The 25,495-nt window shown below is 43.0% G+C and overlaps 2 protein-coding genes across 2 annotated transcripts in view; one reads left to right on the plus strand and one right to left on the minus strand.

The window, feature by feature from the left end:
- Positions 1-937: 937 nt before the first annotated feature.
- foxi2 (forkhead box I2) lies at positions 938-4,474 on the minus strand (the record flags this gene model as incomplete). The annotated part of the gene is made up of 2 exons (XM_084311009.1): positions 938-3,018; positions 3,832-4,474. 2 exons carry the CDS (start codon positions 4,472-4,474, stop codon positions 2,426-2,428), a joined length of 1,236 nt encoding a protein of 411 aa, XP_084167135.1. The 3' UTR covers positions 938-2,425.
- A 7,065-nt stretch (positions 4,475-11,539) lies between these two features.
- The window catches only part of fgfr3 (fibroblast growth factor receptor 3), a gene marked incomplete at its 5' end in the record, with an annotated part of 35,831 nt that continues 21,875 nt past the window's right edge, over positions 11,540-25,495 (plus strand). The window contains one exon of the mRNA XM_084310266.1: positions 11,540-11,585. Coding sequence (XP_084166392.1) covers positions 11,540-11,585 — 46 coding nt within the window. The remainder of the gene's footprint in view (positions 11,586-25,495) is intronic.

Raw genomic sequence — 25,495 nt, forward strand, 5'->3', positions numbered from 1 at the left:
CTGATTCAGAGGTGACAGGATGGTAAATCAAGTCGTAAAGTGGCCAGGTTTGGCAGAGATCTCTGTCTGGAATGTGATTGTGACTGGAGCATAGCCTGTTTAATAGGGCAACTGAGACAGTACAATGAACACTGTTTAAGGTGGGTGTTCACTTAGCTATAAGCTTACCAATGAAAAGTAGACAATGGAATAGCAGTATTACATGGTGTAATTGACGTAATATAATGTAAACCAAATTAGTAGGTTTAGATAAAGACATCATTTTTATTTTGAACCTGCGTTTTTGACTAAAACACTGTAAATGGCATTGATAAGAGAAGATAAACAATAATTAATCTTAATAGTAATAATGCATAAAAATGCAATAATGCACATTTGCACTGAAGAACCATATACGTCTGTTTTGAAAAAAAAATAACAGCCCATGTATTTGCAGTAGTGAAGTTAATCTAAATCACTTGGAGTGTGAAGGTGATATATCATAAGAAACTCAGAAGTACTCAACCTCTACTGTCTTTATGAATGAACATAAGATAATAAAGTTGAAAGGTTTCTCTGAAAACTAAAAACAGAGTTATAGGGTTCTTCCTCTGAGATACTCAATTATAGATGTGTTATATTTTATGCTCAAAGCTTGTAAGAATCATATAAACGAAAATTAATTTACGGTAAAAAATAAATTTTCAGAGGACCATAAATAACATCTCAAATTTTTTTTTTCATACATTATCATGTTATTACTCAGATACCAGCCAATATAATCAATCACATAAACGTAAGATGATATTATAATATGAAAATAATATTCACCACCTGTCTCTGGGCATTCTAGAGTTTGCACGGGATGAAAGGTTAGAAAAACAGATTGGAATTCCCCACTTGAACGTAGGCTTTATATCTGGACGGGCAATTCTTCCCTTGGTTATTTGGCAAGGACGTTGATGTTTAAGCGGATCAGATACATTTTAAATGAAGAACAGATTCAATTCTATCTCTGCCGGTGTTTAAAATCATAGTTAAGCTGTCCGTAAACACACGCTCTTTTGAGAAAGGATGAGGATTGACAATACAGTAGAGACCACATGCTGTTTATTGATAGTCACAGTTGAAACCGTCTGTACTGTATTATGTTGTATGTATAAAGATAAACAAAACAATAATAGATACAAAATCCATTCAATGACTGTAGCATTGAATCCTGAGAGAATCCATGATATAATATAATGTTGTTGTTTTTTAGTTTTTTTTATTAAATGTATTTATATATTTACGATGTCCGGCTTTAGTGATACTGTTTACGGCACATTTGGTAATCTAATATCATTCACCATGACACTGTTCTGCTTTAATCAAACTATATTCAGAAACCAGTAAAAAAAAAAAAATGCCTATTAGCATAAATAGCATAAATAGTTACAAACTATCTTTATAATTTACAAAAATACACATATACGATGTCCAAATGTATTTACATGCATATATGAGCCACTGTGGTTTCAGTCAAAATGCCCCTATAGAATACCAGTGTATAAAAATAAGGTCATGTCTAGATGCCATGTCTAGAGAGGACATTTGAATAGGAATCATCACTTTTTGGCAAGTTTAAAAGTGGCAACTCCTCGTACTTTTCACCTAAAAAGTTATTCCTAACGTAACCCTCACCTCATCCATTCCCACAACTTACAAATTCAAAATAAATGTATAAAATGTCCTTCCCGGGCTATAGGATCTAGACACAAAAAATAAGGCCAGCCCCATTATTTATTGTGATTGTATCAATTGAACGTTTGGGAATTATTGTGATTTACAACCCTGGCAAAGGGGTAATTTCATCTTATGATGTCATTTGAGGTAAAGTCGGTATATGACGAAGGCAACATTGGCAAATCTTTTTGTTAAAATAATTAATCATACATTTCAGTATCCTTTCAAATAAGACGTAATAACTGGGCCGCACAGAAGAAATGCTTATTCGTGTTATTTGGTGAAATGACTAAAATAACATCCTTGAAATAGTTCCGATGTTTTTCGTAACAAATAGCGATCAATTCCCCATGGATAACCGGTATGAATACAGTAGTATCTACGTGGCAAAACAGTCGTTTTAAAAACACCGAAACATGAGGAGCGTTCCATGTTTGTTTTGTCTGGCGATGCGCTGTTTGCACTCTTGAGACAGTTCAAGTGGGTGGCAATTCAAACCAAGTGTGTACGCCTCAAGTAGCTCAAACATTGAAAAAATAAATAAAAAGGTTTTCGAACACTGTGTTGTTGTTTTTGTTCTTGCTCGGGTCAGATTGCAGAGCACAGTGTGTCGTATCACTAGCACGCAGTGAGGGCTGTACCGCCGGCATTCATGTATATTTGTGATGCATAGTACCGATAATAAGAAGAGAGCCACGTACGAGTCTCCCTACATTCCCCCCTAAAGGTCTGGCCCCTCCCTGGGGTATATCAAGCTGTTGACGCTGAAGCTGTTGTAGAAGTGACTGTTGAACTGTCCGCCCTGCCCGCCGCTGAACGTGTTGTAATACACTCCACGGTTGAAATGCAGGCCGTCCCCCCCGTGTTCCGCGACCCCCGTCTCCTGGGCCGGGCCGGGGGGGTGGTGGTGGTAGGGGCTGAGGGCCGTAATGTTCCTGTTCGACAGCTCGTTCACGAGTCCCAGGGGCGCCTGCCTGCCCGGCGCGGCCGACGAGCCCAGGCCCGACATGCTGCTGAAGAAGTTATTGAAGCAGGAGGCCGAGGCGAGTCCGGGCGGAGACGACGGGCTCTTGTGGTTCTCGCTCATCGCCTCCATCTCCGGCGAGGACGGCCCCAGGGTCTGGGGGCTGTCGGAGGGCTTGAGGGGGGCCCCCCCGGCCGCCGCGCTCCCCCTGCTGCCGTCCTCCGCCTTCGTGGAACCCGGCGTCGCCGCGCCGCCGCTGGGGTCAGAACGCCGTTTCCTTTTCCTCCGGAAGTTGCCGTTGTCGAACATCTTCTCGCAGTTGGGATCCAGAGTCCAGTAGTTTCCTTTTCCTGTGACCAAAACGTGAAATGTATGTTACCGGAAACGTGTATTGCATTTCTGTTGGTTTGGGTAAACATCGGTTTGAGTACCATTTTAGCATAGGTTTCCTATAGTGCATGGCAGTTGATAAAAGGGCCCACTATACACTCTTTTCAGAATTAACCTAAACATTTTACATTTCGGGTGTTATTTTATTGGTGTCAGAAATAACTTTTCCAATACATTTTCTATGTAGCTCAAATGGGAATTTTCAACACGACGTGTCAGGAAGACAATTTCAACAACACGTTGACAGGCTAATCCTCATTCTACATCATCTGACTCTGAGCTAATTCTACATTACATTCTAATCCTACAGGTGATTATTTTTGTCATGTTTTGCTCCATGCCGTCATCTTTTTGGCACCAATGGACTATTTCAAAAACAGAATTCCTGGAGCATTTCTGATGTTACACTCCAATCTTCATTACAGTCTAATAAATAATCGCCATAAATACTATCTCGGTAACATCCTCCTCTACACTATAGGGTACTTTTCTATTATTGATCACTGTTTACTCCATACTCACAGGCCTATAATTCAGTCTCACTACAGTACATTTCGCACAGAGTACATTTTACTCAAACTGAGTACATTTTACTCAAACTGGGTCAAATTTGACTCAGTTTGTGTACTCAGTTTGAGTAAAATTTATTGTGACAACATCTTAGTAATCAGCAAGCTAAAAATGCAAGTGAATATTCAGCAAAACTAAATCGAAATGTCATTCAGTAACTGATAATATATTAATATTTTTTTTTATGTCAACGATGAACACACCTGGGTCATCTTCATCCCTGGGTACCTTCTTGAAGCAGTCGTTGAGTGACAGGTTGTGCCGGATAGAGTTCTGCCAGCCAGCCTTGCTCTTCTTATAAAACGGAAAGTTATCGGCGACGTATTGGTATATCTGGCTCAGGGTCAGCTTCTTCTCGTGGGCATTCTGGATGGCCATGGCGATCAGCGCCGAGTACGAGTAGGGCGGCCGCACCAGCTTCAGCAGCTCCTCCTGGCTGGCGATCGAGAGCCACCCCAGATCCGGTCCCGCGAACCCGGGTGAATTCGAGAGGAACTGGCGCGCCTGCGATCCGTGGTACGAGTGGGGCGGAATGAAAGACGCCGTGTTGTTCCCGTGCAGGTAGGAGGAGGTCGAGGAGGAGTTCACGCCGCCGGGGCCGTTGAGCCAGAGGTAGGGGTTCGGAGTGGAGGTGTAATGATCCACCCCGAGGCCGTACCCGCCGGGGCCGGGGGGCCGCTGGTGGCCCTGCAGGTGACTCTGCTGCTGGTGGTACATGCTGCTCAGGTTGTCGCAGTAGACGGACATCTCGTCCTGCTGCGCGCTGCTCTGCTTGGGCTGGAGGAGAGGAGCGACGGTCGGGGAGCTGGTGTTGTGGTGTGACTGCTGCGGATCAATGGAGTTCATACTCTTCTCCCCACGGGAAATCCTTTATTATTATCAAAAAAAAAAAAAAGAGAGAAAAAAAAAACCGGTGCCGTTTTTCAGGTGCGGGTCTCTCTCCCCCCGGCTTAACGGTACAAAGGCGAGCAGCAACAAGTGTCAAGAGAAGATAGAGTTTGTAGGAGTTTTAATTTTATAATAAGTCCTTTGACAGCAGCCACATCCAGGCTGGTTGATGACTACCAACAGCCAATAGACGGGCGGTATCTGAGAGGGGGGCGGGGTCATACTCTACCTCAGCCAGCCGTGGAGCCCCGCAGAAAAGCCCCTAAAACGACACCGAGGCCTAGGCGCTGTACTGTACAGTATTATGGTCTATCTATAGCCTATTCTGGCACAATTCAATAACGCACACATGCTGATAATACTAATAAAATACAATCGATGTCAACTTGCTATAGCGCTACATTGTAAGGCTAATGTGGTTAATAAAATAAATACACAATGGCAAGTATTTGTAAATTATGTGATAATGGGAACTCGTAATGTCATATGTATATGTATATTTGTATTTATTTATTGTTGTGAAGGTTTTTATTAGGCTACTAAAGTTAAATAGATTTTCCCATGATGGCATATAATTTTGTATTTTTTATTATTAGTTTGCCTTTTGGAAAGTTTTGGAAAGTAAATAATTACACATTAGATGTAGATGATTATTATGCAAAATATAGAATTGTATTCGACATAATTAGGCATAATTGCTGTACCAAAATTATTATTATCATTATTATCATGTTTTCAATTATTCTGATAGTATAGCCCTACCTGCAGGCCAATTAGCCTATAGGATCCAGGATCACTAAATGAAGAAAACACCCCCATGACAGACATACTCACGCGCACACACACACACACACACACACACACACACACACACACACACACATGCACGCACGCACGCACGCACTCACGCACACACACACACACACACCTATATGTCCGTATCACGCACGTGCGCGCACACACACACACGCACACGCACACACACACGCACACACACACACGCACACACACTTGGGGCTAATTGTTTCAGGAGGGAGGCCGTCTGAAAACAAGAAGGAAGCTAAAGAAACAGCCTTCTCTCTCGTGATCCCAGTTAATTGCAGTCTTTCGATATCTAACAATGCTGACATTTACAGCCGTTCATTGGCTGCTGCATCATCTCAGTGAGCAGCTAATTCACATGACGTCTAAAGCACACCTGTTAAGGGTCTGAATGTTGACAGAAGCATACATGTTAATCTTTTGTTGGTAGTATGTGTAACGAACAGATGTTTATTTTGTGCGATTTTTATTGTGGTTTTTTTTGATAGTTTTGCCTAATCCTTTGTTTCTATTGTGGCGTGTCTTTGTGGTTAGTGTTTTTATACTTTGACTTCTCAGGTCTAATTGGTTTGGCCTACAGCGGGTGTTTATTTTGCGTGGATAAACCATCTTCATTTTAGCCTTTCAAGCTACAGTATAGTCTAGTTGGGACCAGATTGTCTTTCCATAGGCCTACAGCCAAATGTGACAACTTCATGACTAAGTGAACTGTCTCCAGAATAGCCTGGGAAACCCTGTAGCCTATTTGGTTGCAAAAAAAAAGCATGCTTTGGTGCTGGCAATAACCAGCAATAACAGTACTATGAAATTGTGTTGTGTGGCTGTACTTTTCCTCTTGTGACTATTTCTCGGTCGGTCGGTCGGGGTCGGTCTTTCTGTCTGTCTGTCTGTCAGTCTGTCTGTCAGTCTGTCTGTCAGTCTATCTGTCTGTTTGTCTGTCTGTTTGTCTGTCTGTCTGTCTGTCTGTCTGTCTGTCTGTCTGTCTGTCTGTCTGTCTGTCTGTCTGTCTGTCTGTCTGTCTGTCTGTCTGTCTGTCTCTGTCTGTCTGTCTGTCTGTCTGTCTGTCTGTCTGTCTGTCTGTCTGTCTGTCTGTCTGTCTGTCTGTCTGTCTGTCTGTCTGTCTGTCTGTCTGTCTGTCTGTCTGTCTGTCTGTAATAGCAGGGCTATTACCTAGCATGCATGTCTTTCGCAATCGACTAAAGACACACTTCTTCAACCATTATCTGAAATGATAAAAATAAAATAAAATAAAAAGATAACCCTAACTAACCTTACTGTCATGCACTTGTCTATACTAACCTACACTGTAGCACTCAACACTTTGATGAACATTGTTACTCAGCTGATAGAGTTGTGCCCTTCCTGATGACTTGTCGTACAGAACTTGTAAGTCGCTTTGGATAAAAGCGTCAGCTAAATGACTAAATGTAATGTAGTATTAATATGTACAGTGATAAATGTATAAAGACACTATATTATTAGTCATACTGGCCAGCAGCGTAACTAGTAAGAGTGGGTAAGGGATATTTACAGATATAGATATAGTATAGCTATCTACAGATATGAACAGTAAAAAGGAATATAGTATGCAGGTATGTACAGACAGATGTGTACGGTAATAATAAATACATTTATATATATACATACGCTATACAGTATATGACTAGAGTCAATTCTATCATTTTATTCGATGAATAATTCTATAAAATTAAATTAAATTAAATTAGACAAACACCAAATTAGACCAAGCACTGCCATGTGGTGCAGGTCTCTGTCCGCTTGCTCACCAGAACCATGTACCACGTCACGCACCCCATCCAACCATAAACATATATAAAGTCTAGAGGATTCCACCCGCGCTGCTGGCCAATGGAGACCCACCTTGCCACATGGCGGCCATCTTGCCACAGGCAGCATGCCCACTCATAACATGAATGTCTATGGTGCATGTACTATTGAAATAACCATAGCTTGCTCAATTATCAACCGATTTTCAAACGGTTTGGTTTGTTATAAACGTCAGAGATGTAGTTATCATATCATCATTATCATCATGCATAATGGACTTTCGTATGAAAATGATTTAATGTCCAAGCATCCTGAATCATAGCGTGTAATAAACCAAACCGTTTGTAAATCGGTTGAAGATTGAGCAAGCTATGGTTATTTCAATAGTACATGCACCATAGACATTCATGTTATGAGTGGGCGTGCTGCCTGTGGCAAGATGGCCGCCGGTGAACTACGCTGGAGACTCCGCCTTGCGCCATTTAGTTATATATATTAAGGCTGTCAAAGTTAATGTGATATTTGATTCAATTTTATTTGTGAGTCCTCAGCCCTTGTGTGGGTGAATGTAACAAGTTCCTAACATTTTGATTGATTGATTGATTGAAAATTGTATTAACAGATTGCAGAATGGGTACAGTACAGTACAGCTCAATACACACAATTGTTAAGCGGATGCAGACCAGAGAAAGACTTTCGTCTTGTTTACATCAGGGTCCCCCATTTTCAATTCATCATAACATATATGACATACATGACATACAGATAGACAGTACTGCTACATCTATTGGGTAGGAGGAGTGGGTGGGGGACTGAACAAGCAAAACTGTACAACTGAACAAGCAAAACTGTACATTGGAATATTGACAAGACCATACTTGGTCATTTACTGTACATTGGGGGGGTTGTGTTAGGACATTTACAGGGGCCAGTTTAGAATTGCAGTCTCCCGTAGGTGTTTTTTGAGAGTGTTTTTGAAAGTGGGTAGTGATTCACATTCCTTTACAGCTTTGGGTAGGGCGTTCCACATTGATGTGGCATAATTGCGAAACGTGTTTAGTCCCTTGTTTGAGCCGAATCTGGGTTTAACATGATTTGTGGAGCTCCCTCTGGTGTTGTGATCGTGGTATTCACTGACCTTTGGGAAGTATTTTGACATGTACATGGGTACCTTGGTCGTGTAGTGTATCTTGTAGACCAGGCCCATTGCAAGTTGCTGTACTCTGTTGTCTACTCTAAGCCATCCTAGGTTGTCAAAGTGGGCAGGGGTGAGGTGGGTTCTAGGAGTAAGGTCAAGCAGTAGTCTGACCAGTTTGTTTTGAGATGTTTGTAATTTTGTTTTTAGCGCCTTTGAGGTGCTTTGGTACCATGAGGTGCAAGCATAGTCGTAGTACCTTTGAATGAGTGCTCCTGCCAGAGTCTTCAGGGTATTCTTGTTTACCCTATATTATTTCATGCACACTTTATTCATTGTTTTAAAGGTCCCATGCATTATAAATGGATTTTTCCAGTGTTTAGCATTATTTTATAGCAATAGGGGTTAGTATCAATGGGTCTGTGTCCAGTGGCGTCGCGTGGGTAAAATAACAGGGGAAGCCAATTTTTTTTTTTTTTTTTTTATTATTAAATATTTTTATTAATTTTTTTTTTTTTTTATTATTTTTTTTTAAGTCAAGCAGTCTTGTACACTACAGTATGGATCGGCGGCCAGTCAAACTTTCTTTTTATTTATTTAACAGATTGCAGAATGGGTACAATACAGTACGGCTCAATACGCACAATTGTATAAGGGGATGCAGACCAGAGAAAGACGTTTGTCTTGTTTACATCAGGGTCATTAATACTGCTGGAGCATTGGTTCATTTTTGGTCAGATTTTTCCTTGCACGATTTTGCGCGCCGCGTGGGAGCAAATTCGAGACACATATTCGGTTGCAAAAAGGTGTCCCACAGTCTCCTCTATGGCCGTGAATATTTTCACGCGGATCGGAATCACGGCGCGCCCGTGGGACACTTTTCCGTTTCGGCGAGTTTATTCCACGCTTTCGGTTTTCCTTTTCTAAGCATTTCCGGGGCTACATGTGAATGAGTAAAAGTTGCGGGACGCCCAGATGTTTCCACGATAGAAAGCTCGCGTGGATCCCATAATAGGCTCACTTAATACAGCGTTTTTAAAATCATGCAACATTTTCAGGGTCGCAAGCTGACCTTTTCCCCTCGTTTTCGATGATGGAAGTGATTTAGGAAAAGCTTCGGCACGCCGAGAGGTATCCCGTGAATTTAATCTCGCGAGGATCGGGGCAATATTCGGCCCATGGGAGCAGTCACGGGTTAATACAATGTTCAGAGTGAAGAGGGGAGGTGTGCAGAGGGAATGCCACACTCATGATTCTGCTCACAGCCCCGTTTTAAACTTTTAAGGTGTGGCAGTCAGCTCGAATCTGATTGGCTAGGATCGGTTTTGGACTCTACATACATGAATCACATGGTTGAGGCTGGAGAAAGAGACCTACCCCCTGCCTCCTCTCCTCTATAGCTGCAGTGAGCACAGTGAGTCTGACAGTGTGTTAGAGGGAGTGAGAAGGAGAAGAGGGAGACATTAAAAAAAAAAAAAAAATTATAACACAGATGCACAGATGAAAAAGAATGTAAACTATATTAAAAAAAAATTATATATATATATTTTTTTTTCATATTTCATATTTGATATTAATTCATATTTTAATAGGGAGGCCTGGCATCCGTTGGCTTCCATAAGGATTCGCCACTGTCTGTGTCTCTAATTACCATATTGGAGGATTCCTCTAATTCAGTTAAGACAATCTCCTCCCCCAGTGAATTAGGTAATTCTGATTTGATTCGCAATGCGACGTAGCAAGGAGCTGATTGAGCTGATTGTTATCTGATTGGCTCTGTGGTTGTAGTCACCGCCCACAATCAACAATTCGCAAGTGCGGAACAGAGCGAGTGGAATTACTTCCTCAAACAGCCGACAGACAGCAGAGAACGAGCGAGAGAGAGGGAGAGATAGAGAGAGAGAGAGAGAGAGAGAGGGGCCGCGCGCAGGAGTGTGTGTAAATGTGTGTGCACGCGGGGCTGGTGTGGTTCTTCTCCCCCGCAGTCGGGAGCACTCGCATAATCACTGTCAAAATATCTTTGTGCATGCTCCCACGCGCACGCCCATATTCCGATCCGTGCAATAATAATCACAGGGGTATATTGTCATTTGAAACAAGTTACCAATGCATTGTCCCGTGGGATTATGTCCCCCTGCTGCAAAATTAATTAGTATCCCCCTCATTCTCTCTCTGTATGCCACTCGCAGACTGTGTGGGTGACTGTCACTCAAAGCGCTTATGGGCGGAGCCCATCCAATAACAGCCTGAAATCCTGAGGTAGAAAAATTATGCTTTTGAGTACTTCATTAGAAATAAAAAACAATGCATTTAAAAAAATTAAATAAAAAATGTACAGATGTGTTCCATAGACTCACAGGAATTGTGTAAAGTTGCCCAAATAGTGCAAGGAATAGCAATGCATGGGACCTTTAAATGATTATTTTCTATTGAGTTCATTTGTGCAAATTTGCAATGCATGAGGGTCATCCTTTTGTGTTAAATGGCTGCATAAAGCAAGCATTTGTTGACTCTCATGTTGATAAGAGTATTAAAACTTGAAAGATATCCTTTTAAGGTAGATTTAGAACAGATAAAAAATATGCGATTAATTTGCGATTAATTGTTGTGAACAGCGACTCCTACAGGTCGGTTGGGGGCGCCTGCACAGCAAAAGACAAGAAAATGGCGGGGGCAGTGTGAGCCTCCTACACGTTACTCCTCGCCAATGAAAGTCCGCGCTGGCAAGTGAAAAGATGTGACTAGCTGCCTCCACATGTATCGGAGGGGACATGTGATGGGCTTCTATCCTCCCTACAACCAGCCAGTGGGGGGCACATGCGAGCAACGATCAAGACAGGGGAGGGGAGAATTGGCACGGCTAAATTGGGATGGGAGAAAAATTGAAAAAGGAGGAGAAAAGGTGGATACAAAATAAATAAATAAATAAAAATTAAAAACTTAGTTGAGCCGAGGTGGGCTGAACAAGAGGAAACCGGCGATGGATGAAACATGGTGAAATTGCCCATATGAGCTCTTCTGGCCGAGCACAGCGAGTGCCATGAAATCTGTAAATGGACTGCATTTATATACACTTTTATCCAAAGCGCTTTACAACTTATGCCTCACATTCACCCATTCACTTACACACCGACGGAAGAGGCGACCATGCAAGGTGCCAACCTGCTCATTGGGAGCAGTTAGGGGGTCTTGCTCAAGGACACTCCAACATGCTGGGAACCTTACGATTACCAGACGACTGCTCTACCTCCTGATCCACTGTCGCCTTTGATTCTAAAATGTCCCCCTTTAAAAGCCACTGTCGCCGGGGCGCCCTGGTGGCCTGTACGTTAATGCCAAGCAAGCAGTGCAAAAATGCTTCCGCATTCGTCACCGCACGCTAGTGCGGTAAAGCGCCCTTCTTTTCAGACAAATGCTACCGTGCGTGCACCGGCGGCGGCGTGCTCGCTCAGGTGCGTGCGTGCGCCGGCGTGCTCGCGCGAGGTGCCCGCGCATGCGCATGAGATCCCGCCTTGAGCGGAGCTCAATATATATAAGTCACCGCCCCTTATTCAGTATCTACCAATAGCTCAATTGGCAAGGACACATGGCTGTGGATCCTATGGCTTGTTTGCTGGCGAGTTCGAATCCCATCGAAAATATTTTTTAACGTGATTTTTTTTTAACATGTATTATTTCGCCGGTTAAGGTTATTTCGCCGGTTAAGGTTAGGCATGGTTAAGGTTAAGGTTAAGGTTAGGCATTGTTTCGGAGTTGGTTAAGGTTAGAACGGTTAAGTTTAGGCGCTGTTAAGGAGCTGGTTAAGGTTAGAGTTTGTCAAAGAGAATGGCAATATAATTTCTATGGTTAAGGTTAGGCATGGTTTCGGAGTTGGTTAAGGTTAGAACGGTTAAGTTTAGGCGTTGTTAAGGAGCTGGTTAAGGTTAGAGTTTGTCAAAGAGAATGGCAATAGACAGCCTATTTCCGCGCGACCTGGGCGCTGGGCGGCGGAAAATGAAAGGCGCATTACTGCATGCCACTACGGTAAATTTTTGCACTGCTTGCTTGGCATAAAGCTACACGCGCCCTGGTGCCTCGCGCACCTATGCGGCCGACCCGGGTTCGATCCCAGCTCCCGTTGTTATTTGTTGCATGTCTTCCCCACCTCTCCTCCCGTTCGCCCTCTCCTCTGTCGGTCCTGCGTGACCAATAAAGCTGTAAAAATGCAAAACAATTATAAAAAAATTAAAATAAAAGCCTCGATTCTAAAATGCCCCCTGTGAAAGGCTACGGTTTCATTTCAAGTGCCCAATGTTATCTTGCATGAAGAAAATTTAATGTTTTGTGTGTGAGACTGTTTTCTCTCATCCGCTGTGTTTAAAGGTGCAGTCACCTCTCATGGCCACAGGGAGCCGCTGTGTTTAAACACAGTGCAGTCACCTCTCACGGCCAAAGGGAGCCGCTGTGTTTAAAGGTGCAGTCACCTCTCACGGCCACAGGGAGCCGCTGTGTTTAAACACAGTCCAGTCACCTCTCATGGCCATAGGGAGCCGCTGTGTTTAAACACGGTGCAGTCACCTCTCACGGCCAAAGGGAGCCGCTGTGTTTAAAGGTGCAGTCACCTCTCACGGCCACAGGGAGCCGCTGTGTTTAAACACAGTCCAGTCACCTCTCATGGCCACAGGGAGCCGCTGTGTTTAAACACGGTGCAGTCACCTCTCACGGCCACAGCGAGCCGCTGTGTTTAAAGGTGCAGTCACCTCTCATGGCCACAGGGAGCCGCTGTGTTTAAAGGTGCAGTCACCTCTCACGGCCACAGGGAGCCAATGTGTTTAAAGGTGCAATCACCTCTCATGGCCACAGGGAGCCGCTGTGTTTAAAGGTGCAGTTATCTCTCACGGCCACAGGCAGCCAGTCTTCCATAGTGCAGCTTTACATTAGAATCAGCCAACAGACCTTTTCTAACTTGACAACATAAATAAGCTCCCCTTTTTATTTCCTGTTGCTGACAGGAAATAAACAGGGCCTGGGTGTTCCCCTAGCAATGGAATAGCAACAGAATACTTGTGAAATACTGGCGAGCAAGAGCATAGTATATGTATTGTATTGTAATTAATTTGTGTATATTTTTAATCTACATCTATTTTGATTTAAAAACTGGGCTGCCATTATTGTTAGTATTATATCGATAATAGTCCTGTGATTTATAGTGGATTTATACTGTTAATGTTTGTGTGTAATGTCAAGAATAAAAATAAAAAAACATTTGTTCAAAAAATAAAAAAGGACACAGACATTTGTTTTGTATTCATTATTCAACCTTTATTTAGGAATGCACGTGAGGCCCCTCATTCGTAATGCAGCCAGAGGTTACGTTAAGCAATAACATACACAGTGAAACATACAGAAAACAATGTTAGGCTACAATATAAAAACACAATAAGAACAATAAAATACAAACAAAACACAGATAATCTGTTAAAATCAATTCAAAACAATGACATACTGACGCACGGAGGTTTGCGATCATGCTCCTAAACTGTCCATACGTCAGTGCACAGATATCAACGTAGGTTAAAACAATTCAATAGTTTTAACCTAAAAACCTAAAATAAATCTAAACATTTATACGCATATTTCATATTCAATTATATCAGGGAATCAATATTTAAAGTACATTGTAGGTTATTCCACGAGTCCAGAGCACAAAATCTAAAAGCAGTCTTTACAAGTTCTGAATTGACAATCCAGTCCTGAGAGGGGGTTTGATAGGCTTCTACATCGAGGTCTAATAGTGAAGTTATGTAAATTGGAAATTTGTTAAGCAGCGTTTTGTAACAACATATACCAATGTTGATATTCCACACAGAGAGAGAGAGGGCCAGCACACATTCATAGAGTACAATGATGGATACTGTATATAGGTATCAACACTCATACATCTACAGAGAATAGTCAAAGACTCTAGCCACCCAAACACCAACTTTGCACTGCTGCGGTCAGGCAAGCGCTACCGGAGTCTCATGGCCAGTACAGAGAGACTCAAAAGGAGCTTCGATCCCAGGAGTTCAAAACTTGTAATCCCTATCTGATTGGATCAGATTTGTATTCATTAATTTCAACTCATTATGAATTGAAAATGGGGGTCCCTGATGTAAACAAGATGAAAGTCTTTCTCTGGTCTGCATCCCCTTAACAATTGTGTGTATTGAGCCGTACTGTACTGTACTGTACTGTACCCATTCTGCAATCTGTTCATTAAAATGTTCAATCAATCAATAAATCAATCAATCAATAGGGATTCAATGTTTTGAACTCTTGGGCCCGGCCATCAGGATGCTCAATGACTCTAGCAACACTAACCCATCCATTCTACATTCATTGCACACATTCATTGGTGAGTGTTTAAAGTGAGAGTGTGCATGTGGATGTCCACATGCACACTCTCACTTTAAACACTCACCTTCAACATAAACACTTTTTAACACTAGGCCTACACCATATTTCATCTATTTATTACAAAACAATTTGAACTACATCTCTACCTTGTTTTTGCATTGTTTGCATTTTGTACTTTAGTTTGTTCAGACTTTACTGTTTGCCACTTTGCTTCAACCTACTCCCAATTGAACCACTTGTGATGACAACTAAAGACTACATTGAGCTACTGTAGCCAGGAGTCGAACCTAGAATCTTCTGATCCGTAGTCAAATGCGTTATCCATTGCACCACTTGCCATCCTGCAAATTACCCTTCCACTTCCACACAACCACATGATTGATTCTATAACATGTTTTACACAATTGCTATCTTTCTCATGCATGGAAAAGCTGACTTGTCATTTGCAGTTCATAAATAAGCTTGTTCAGACTTTACTGTTTGAACCTTTGCTTCAACCAACTCCCAAATGAACAACTTGTGGGTGTGGACAAGTGAAGCCTACATCGAGCTAGCCAGGAGTCAAACCTAGAATATTCTGATCCGTAGACAGACGCGTTATCCATTGCGCCACTAGCACTCCTGCAAATCCTGTTCCACACAACCACATGATTGATTCTGTAAACATGTTTTACACAATATCTGTCTTTCTCATGCATGAAAAAGGTGACTTGACATGTGCAGTTTGGTTCCATAGTGTTTGGTCTTTATTCTTTTTACTCTTTTTTTACTGTATGAAGCACAATCTCAGGAGGCTCATACAGAACCAAGCTTTCACTGTAATGTACAGTACACGTACCTTACATGTGACAAATAAAACAAAACTTGAACTTGAAAGAGCAGAGTGATACAGTATGACATCTAAGGGCTTAAGGTTTGTGTTGTCAATGCTAAGTGAGCTCTGCGGGCACGTTTCCCATGAAGAGATATCAGCGCAGGATGCGGGGCTTTAGGGATGATCCCCACCTATGTGAAGAGGGGATTCACCAAGAGAACCAAACATCTTCTGATGTGTTGCATCGCGCGCTGCGGGGGCGCGAGGTCCAATGAGGTGAGGCTCGAGACTGGGTGGGTCTGCACACGAGACACCTGGGTTTTAGGGAGCCCCGTGGGAAAAGAACCCATGTATTTGTACCACGGCGCAGGCGCTTTGTGGACACCGTACTTGCGGAGCCCTACTGCCACCTAGAGCTGCTCTACTACTGTTGGAAAAACCACAGACATGGGAGGATCTTTCTGAATTTCTACTTCATTCTGTAGGGAATTAGTTACCACCAAACCTGCATGGACTACTTAAGCATTACATCACGCGCAGGAGTGGTTTGTGAACAATAAACCATGCCTAGGGGTGGTCGTTAGACCCCTAGGCATGGTTTATTGTTCACAAATCACGACTGCAAGTGGTGTAATGCTTTTATACAACTGCCACATTCATCCAACCTTATTGCTATACAATAAACACACATTAATCGAAGATTTATTGAAAAAACCATCCGCCAGAAAAAGTAGTTCCCACAACAACAAAAAAGACAAGTTGCCTCCATGTGGAAGCAGCTCGGAAGTGCATCCAACGGATCCAACAAACTAACACATCCAACTGTGTGTTATTGGAATGATTGATTGAACATTTTATTACCAGATGCAGAATGGGTACAATACAGTATGGCTCAATACACACAATTGTTAAGGGTATGCAGACCTACTTTCTATAGAACTTCATTCTTAGATGCTTCTATAGAAAGTAGGTAAAACAAATTAAAACGTTTTCTTTGCCCTATAGGAAAAAAAAAGTTTTCTTCGCCCTATTTTTTTATTAATTTTTTTAAACCTACTTTAGAGGGCCTAAACTTAACCAGTTGGAAACCAGGCGTACAGTAATAAAATTAGCAATCAACCAATCAATCAATTCAATAGGCCATGCTCACTTAAGCAACACCCAGCTCTCTCTCAGTCTGACTCTTCTCCGCCGTTGCAGACAGGAGTGTGTGTGTGTGTGTGTGTGTGTGTGTGTGTGTGTGTGTGTGTGTGAATGTGTATGTGTATGTGTATGTGTGTGTGTGTGTGTGTGTGTGTGTGTGTGTGTGTGTGTGTGTGTGTGTGTGTGTGTGTGTGTGTGGGTGGGTGGGTGTGCCAGACAATGTGAGAGTGAGCTCTGCAGTCAGGGGGAAGGAAGAATTTTTTTTTTAATTGCAAATAATCAATCAATCAATCCGCGATTTTTTTTTTGTTCTACAATTACTCATGACCCATCAATTACATCATCCAACATTGTTTAAAGGACTAAGACATTCGCCGTGACAGAATCGCTTTATATTTAGTTGTTATGACGCTATCAACATATCCATTTGTTAAAGATTATTGTCCGCCATCTTGTTTTTCCGAAAAATCCGCACGGCGGAGTGATGTGATTCGGTTGTGGGCGGGTCCTGGGACCAGTAGCGTGGATTGTGACAGATACATACGTGTAAATGGACTGTTTCAGCCAATCAGAATCGAGAAATTTGCATGCCGTTGTATAAAACGTATTACGTAATGACGTATATCGCGCCAGTTAGGGTACCATGTGTATACTGTATACTTTACTTTACTCACAGTATAATATAGGATAGGATAGGATAGGTACTTTATTGATCCCCTTGGGGAAATTCCAGTGACATACACATACAGCTCATCGTCTCTAACAACATCATATCACAATATTACAATCATTACATTTTTACAGTAACAACGGCACAACATAAATTCAAACAGGTATGTACATTTGTTGACACATGTCGACTACAGAATGCCTGAGACACCATATGCTATTGTTGGCTGCAGCAACACCGGGGTGTCGTTGCGCCAGGTGGGAGGGAGGGAGGAGAGATTGTCCAGAAACCACAGTTGCAGCAACGGGAGGGGCGGGGATTTATGACACTAACTACAATGCCGTTAGCTGGGGGATAGGACTTTGGTGATGAGACAGTCTTAGGCTCCCCCCCTCCAGCACGCGTACTATTCGGCTGCCGTCACCATCACGTGGGATAGGCGCCAGGCGTACACGCGGGAGGGGGGATTGGGTATAGGGATTGGGGGTGGGGGGGGCGCTTGCCACTCTTACAGTATCTCCCAGAGGGCCTTCGACTCCAGCAGCTCCCTGGTTCGACCTTGGTCCACAAATTTCTTTTGGCTGGACTGACTGGCAACATTTCTCCCCGCCACGTCACTTTAAATTTGATTTGAGTAGAGTGAAATATAACTCTATTGATTTGAGTGGAGTGAGTTTTAACAACTCCGTCCAAATGACTGAATGCATTAGTCCAAGTGTCCAAGTGTCTTAATCAGTTCATTTTGGTAGGTCCTGTGCGCGGTAAACAGATCCAAAATCTTCTTATTGCAGTCCAAAAGCTTCGATAATCCAAAAATGACCACGTCTTCAAGTTGGTAGCCCGATTATGATGTCCCAAGAGGCAGAGAGGGTTAGCCTTATTCTGCTTCTTGATGAAAATATGCAATCCACTGATTAGATCCATTTAGAGTTGATTTGAGTATAGTCCGGCAACCGGCACGAAGCACAGAGCATAGCAGCGTCGGGCTTCATGGAGCAGTAGAGGCGGCGGTAGGAACGGCCTTGAGGAGCCTGGGGAGAGGAGAGAAATGCGACTGTCTCTGTCTCTAATTCATTATTGCCTATATTTATTGTAACGTATAATACAACTGATAGGGCATACAGACCCTCATTCAAAGAGAAGGCCTAGGCATGGTAAAACATTTTGGTGGAGGTGCCAGGTTATACATTTTATACATATACAAAGATTCCAATACTCAAAAATAACTGAATTCTCACACTGATGTGGTTTAAAGAAAAATGTATAACCTGGCACCTTCACCAAACATTTTTACCATGCCTAGGCCTTCTCTTCCTGCTCATTAAGCCACCTGAGATTCCAAAAGTGCCCGCCCCCCACTCTCAACATGCACTACCAGCCTTTGGATACTAGGTGGGGTAGATGACTACAGAGGTGCAGAAACAAAATGTAAATAAATGATAGATACACTAAGAACACAATAGAATGGCTCCAACAGCACCTTTGATTACACTTTTACTTTCTCATTATTCTTATATTCAGAGTTAATTATATTGTTTTCACTGCTTATTAAAAAAAAATTCAGATACAATTTTATTGCCTATATTTATGTCTTTCTACTATTACCCTGCCCATACCTGTCCCCCCCCCCCCCCCCCCTCCCCCCAAGCTGCTATGACGCCCGAATTCCCCCCAAGGGGATCAATAAAGGAATAACTCATCTTATCTCAGTGCCCCACAATGGTGGAACGAACTTCCCACCACAATTAGGACCGCCGAAACCAGACCAATCTTTCGCCGTCGACTGAAGACACACTTCTTCAATCAATATCTGAAATAAAAAAAGAACCCTCTTACGGTCATGCACTCTTCCTAATGACTTGAGTGCTATAGTGTTGAGTGTATGTTAGTATATTATATACTAACATACACTAGTAGTAGTAGTTTATTCAGTCATCATCTCACACAATACAATATGCACAATCATTTAACAATATTTGATTTTACAGTGACTGAAAAGGTACAGACTGAAGCATAATGCTTATACATGCCTGTCCTATATTCTTAACAAAATTAAGACTCCAAAACAGTATTCTAAAAGAAAATAGCAAAAAACAATATTATGATTGATTGATTGAAAAGTTTATTAACAGATTGCAGAATGGGTACAGTAGCCTACAGTACAGCTCAATACATACAATTGTTAAGGGGATGCAGACCAGAGAAAGACTTTCGTCTTGTTTACCTTTGTAGTTGTATTGACCTTTGTAGTATTGACCTTTGTAGTTTTCAAAAATAGCTTTACAATTAACCATTTTCTTAAAAACCAAAAGCGAATTACTCATTCTTAACTGTATCAGCATTGTACTTCCACAAGTTAACCCCAATAGAAATACACCACCTTTTTATCCTTTTCTTAGCTTTTTGAACAGTACATTTACAAATATCTCTCTCAATACTATAGCACTCACATCTTAACACTTTGATGAACATTGTTACTCAGCTGATAGAGTTGTACCCTTCCTACTGACTTGTCTACAAAACTTGTAAGTCGCTTTGGATAAAAGCGTCAGCTAAATGACAAAATGTAAATGTAAAAAATAACATTCGCCACAAGATGGTGGCATCTTACTGTTGGGAGTTTTCAACGGACCCAATCCAGCAATACATGTTTCCGCCACAAGATGGAGCCAAACACCGCCCTAAATGCCACTGCACATGCTGTGTAAAATGCAGTCTAACCCAGAAGCTGTGGTAAAATCACTGTAGGTCTTAAGTTGGCCGCCCGTCACTAGAATAGAAGTAAGACGATTTACAGAAGCATCTGTGTTATTATTGATCACTTTAAGGGAATTATTGCAAACTAACCAAGTAACTTATAGTGAGAGGAAGTGGAACATAAAATAATAATAATTCCTGATGTTCCTCCTGAACAGATCCACGAACACACTCCTTAGAGCAGCCGTGAACCAGAGAACGGGAACAAACGTGGTTACAAAGACCGTCTTTCCTTCAAGGCGGAGGTCTGTGCCTGTGTTAAGAGCTTCTCCACTGACATGACGTCTTACTTAGGATTAGGAACCGTCTAATAAGGCAGAGAGAGAGAGGGTTCCTCTGAGAGCCACCGTGATGGTCCTCCGCTCATTATCGACACATTATGTGGCAACGCTTTCCCCCCTTCTTCTCAATATCTGATAGACAGGCTGGTTTTCCTCCAAAGCAGCTTTTCCGCTGAGCTCCAGGCCACAGGGTAATTGTGGAACCCCAGGAGTCGCTCTGTCTGACTATAATTATATAATATCGGGGTTGGCTATGACAGTAATCCATGGGTCCATCCCGTGTCGCCAAAAGAACCTATGAAAAAGTGAGATGTATGTACTGTATGTGTATGTGCAACGCTGAGCGTGAGGAAAACAGAACAGGCTTTCGTTTTGTGTGTGTGTGTGGAGATGGTTTGAATTCATGGATAACCATTGATGCCTTATTGCTTTGACTGACAAATCATGCATAAAAACAGCCTGTTGGAAGCCTTTCTCTGACTGTACTGAAACGTAGTGTGGCAAGCCTATACATAGAGTATGGAAGCCTTTCTCTGACTGTACTGAAACATGTAGTGTGTCAAGCCTACATACAGTATGGAAGCCTTTCTCTGACTGTACTGAAACATGTAGTGTGTCAAGCCTACATACAGTATGGAAGCCTTTCTCTGACTACTGAAACATGTAGTGTGTCAAGCCTACATAGAGTATGGAAGCCTTTCTCTGACTGTACTGAAACATGTAGTGTGTCAAGCCTACATACAGTATGGAAGCCTTTCTCTGACTGTACTGAAACATGTAGTGTGTCAAGCCTACATACAGTATGGAAGCCTTTCTCTGACTGTACTGAAACATGTAGTGTGTCAAGCCTACATACAGTATGGAAGCCTTTCTCTGACTGTACTGAAACATGTAGTGTGTCAAGCCTACATACAGTATGGAAGCCTTTCTCTGACTACTGAAACGTAGTGTGTCAAGCCTACATACAGTATGGAAGCCTTTCTCTGACTGTACTGAAACATGTAGTGTGTCAAGCCTACATACAGTATGGAAGCCTTTCACTGACTGTACTGAAACGTAGTGTGTCAAGCCTACATACAGTATGGAAGCCTTTCTGTGACTGTAGTGAAATGTAGTGTGTCAAGCCTACATACAGTATGGAAGCCTTTCTCTGACTGTACTGAAACATGTAGTGTGTCAAGCCTACATACAGTATGGAAGCCTTTCTCTGACTGTACTGAAACATGTAGTGTGTCAAGCCTACATACAGTATGGAAGCCTTTCTCTGACTGTACTGAAACATGTAGTGTGTCAAGCCTACATACAGTATGGAAGCCTTTCTCTGACTGTACTGAAACATGTAGTGTGTCAAGCCTACATACAGTATGGAAGCCTTTCTCTGACTGTACTGAAACATGTAGTGTGTCAAGCCTACATACAGTATGGAAGCCTTTCTCTGACTACTGAAACATGTAGTGTGTCAAGCCTACATACAGTATGGAAGCCTTTCTCTGACTGTACTGAAACATGTAGTGTGTCAAGCCTACATAGAGTATGGAAGCCTTTCTCTGACTGTACTGAAACATGTAGTGTGTCAAGCCTACATACAGTATGGAAGCCTTTCTCTGACTGTACTGAAACATGTAGTGTGTCAAGCCTACATACAGTATGGAAGCCTTTCTCTGACTGTACTGAAACGTAGTGTGTCAAGCCTACATACAGTATGGAAGCCTTTCTCTGACTGTACTGAAACATGTAGTGTGTCAAGCCTACATACAGTATGGAAGCCTTTCTCTGACTGTACTGAAACATGTAGTGTGTCAAGCCTACATACAGTATGGAAGCCTTTCACTGACTGTACTGAAACGTAGTGTGTCAAGCCTACATACAGTATGGAAGCCTTTCTGTGACTGTAGTTATTGGTCTTCATTATTATCTTGACACAGACATCAAGAGGGCTGTCATATCACATTGTGTGTGTGGGTGTGTGTGCGTGTGTGCATATGTGTGTGTGTGTGTGTGTGTGCGCGCGCGCATGTGCACATGTGTTTGTGTGTATATGTGTGCGCACACACATGTATGTGTATGACATGAGGTTGGAAGAAAACAGAGCTCAAAGGATATCTTAAAACTTTAATGGGACTTTGCCCCAGGAGTTTTTGTATGGCTGAAATACAGAGGAAATAAGAGCACAGTAGGAGGGAGCCAGAGAGAGAGGGGGGGGGGGGGTGAGAGAGGGGGGGTGAGAGAGAGGGGGGGGGGGGGTGAGAGAGGGGGGGTGAGAGAGAGGGGGTGAGAGAGAGGGGGGGAGAGAGAAGGAGAGGGAGGGAGCGAGCGAGAGAGAGAGAGGGAGGGAAGGGGGGAGAGAGGAGAGGGAGGGAGAGAGAGTGAGGGAAGGCGAGAGAGAGAAGGAGAGGGAGGGAGAAGGAGAGAGAGAGCTTTCATTTTAACTGTATTGATGAGGGGGTTGTTGAGAGAGTGAGAGTGAGAGAGTGCTACGTTTCTGCTCTGCTGTTATATTCCGGAGGTCCTTGGGGTTTCATAAGGTCCCCAGCGACCCTAAGTGGGTAATAGTTTAATCCCGTTCCAGTGAGAGTTCTACTCCAATCAGAGAACGTACAAGAATGACTTGTGATCACTGGTTTGGTTTCACTCCACTCTTCTCCTCCCATCATCTACTACTACAGCATAGGCAGTTATGGGATTCAAATGATATTTGACAGTAATGAAAATTCTTCTGAGGCGTTGAATCGTATTACTGTAACTAAATTGTAGGCTTCCAGAGGAACGACGTTTTCAAACTTTATTATATTAGATTAGCAATCGAGACTCGTTTATAGAGTGTAATGGTATAACTTTAATAATCACACTAATCACATGGAATCGCGGGGGCCTCTGGTGATTCCCAGCCCTACTGTACGGAGCTGTGGTGGAAGAAGTACACAGTTAATTTACCCTATAAGTAAAAATAACAAATACCAAGATATAGTTAGTACTCTGGTAAAAAATCCTCCATTCAAGATTCTACTTAAGTAAAAGTAAAAAAGTGTTTGATATTGAATGTACCTAAATATCACAAGTAAAAGTATACCTGGGCGATTGGGGGCGACAGGTGATCCCTAGGTTCCAGGTTCGATTCCCGCTCCTCCCGGGCAGCATGTTGTCCTTGAGCAAGACACTTAACCCCTAATTGCTCCCGATGAGCAGGTCGGCACCTCGCATGGTCGCCTCCGCCGTCGGTGTGCTGAATGTGTGAGTGAACGGGTAAAATGTGAGGAACAAATTGTAAAGCGCTTTGGATAAAAGCTGTTATATAAATGCAGCCATTTACCATTTTGTACCCTCTGTATGACGAGCTTGTATATTCCAGTAGGAGTATTCAGTCCTCGGTCCGTTGACATCTAAAGATCATGTTAAAGTCATGTGTCTCTTATTATGTCCTCTTGAAGTTGGCAGGCTTCAAATTTGGAAGTACATATAGTCTTCATTTTGTATACAACATATTTTTCTTCTTCAAAGTAACCAGTAAGTAATGGGTTCAGATAAATGTAACAGAGTAAAAAAAAAAAAGTACGATATTTTATTTGAAATGGAGTGGGGTAAAAGTGCAAAGTTGCCTAAAATGGAAATACTCAAGTAAAGTACATCATTACATTGAGTAAAAATACATGATTCATTTCCACCACCGCTGTAGAGCTGCTCATCAGGATAAAGCGATCATGAAGGACGGCACATGGACACTAGATGGATATGGACTGAGTGTGTTCACCTCAGGGACTGATTGTGTCTCCTTAGGGACTGAGTGTGTCTCCTTAGGGACTGATTGTGTCTCCTTAGGGACTGAGTGTGTCTCCTTAGGGTGGTGCCACTTATCGTGGGCGTTGAGTCCGATCCTTGAGCCGCACACCCGTCCACAGATGGCGCAAGGGAAGCCAGATACCTGGGGGATGCCTGCCAGCCGCCCGCTGGTGTCGTTGCGTGCGCCTCTCAGATCTTCGGTCTTGGTTCGTTTGGTGTATTTGGGAAACTGCAGTGGCACAAGTGACTTGCCAGGCTGATCTGTCGAGTGCCAGAGTTTCAAGCTGCGTGATGTTTGCACACTTTAGGAGGTCCCTGGTGTCGTCCTTAAAGCGTCTCTTTTGGCCTCCAGCAGCCCGCTTTGCTCCTCTCAGTTGGCCATAGAGGACTTGGCGGGGCAGGTGGTGGCCAGGCATACGTATGGTGTGCCCTATCCAACGAGGATGTTTTTTTTGGCCACAGCTGCGGCCATACAGATTGAGTTTGTGTCGTTGAGGATGTCTGTGTGGGACACACACGCACGCACGCACACACACACACACACACGGCGCACGCACACACACACACACACACACACACACACAGGTACACAAACATGTCAGTGTCCATTGGGTTAACGGTATGGGTTTAGGTGGGCTGTTTGGTTGTGAGCTGAAGACTGTATTTATTCCGGCCCCAGAGACAGTGGGCCCTTTCACCAGATGCACAATCTGTCCCTTTCACCTGCAGTCTATTTCGGAGGCACGTCGACGCCACCTATCAGATCTATGTTTGGCTAACCTGCATAGTTTGCACAGGAAACATTTAGAAACAAGCATTTACACACATTAGGTATTATCATGTTACATGCTGGTGTGTACACAAACTTACACTTGAACTTACTCATACACACGCACACACGCACGCACACACACACACACACGCACGCACACACACACGCACACGCATGCACGCAACGCACACACACCACACGCATGCACGCACACACACGCACGCACGCACGCGCGCACACACACACACACACACACACAGGCTCATGCATAAATACACACACACACACACACACACACACAAATGCTTGAACTCATACACACACTCAAACTCACACACATTATGCACACACAAACAAACACACACGCACACACACACACAAACACACACACACACACACACACACACACATACCCACGCATGCATGTATACACAAGCACAAGCATATAGACACACACTCACTCACAAACACAGACAGACAGACAGACACACACACACACACACACACACACACACACACACACACACACACACACACGCACACACACACACACACATGCAGTCACTCCCACACACACACAAACACATACACACACATGCATGCAGTCACTCCCCACACACACACACGCACACACACACACAC

The sequence above is a fragment of the Notolepis coatsorum genome, assembly GCF_963971535.1.
Source record: "Notolepis coatsorum genome assembly, chromosome: 3".
Classification (NCBI taxonomy): Eukaryota; Metazoa; Chordata; class Actinopteri; order Aulopiformes; family Paralepididae; genus Notolepis; species Notolepis coatsorum.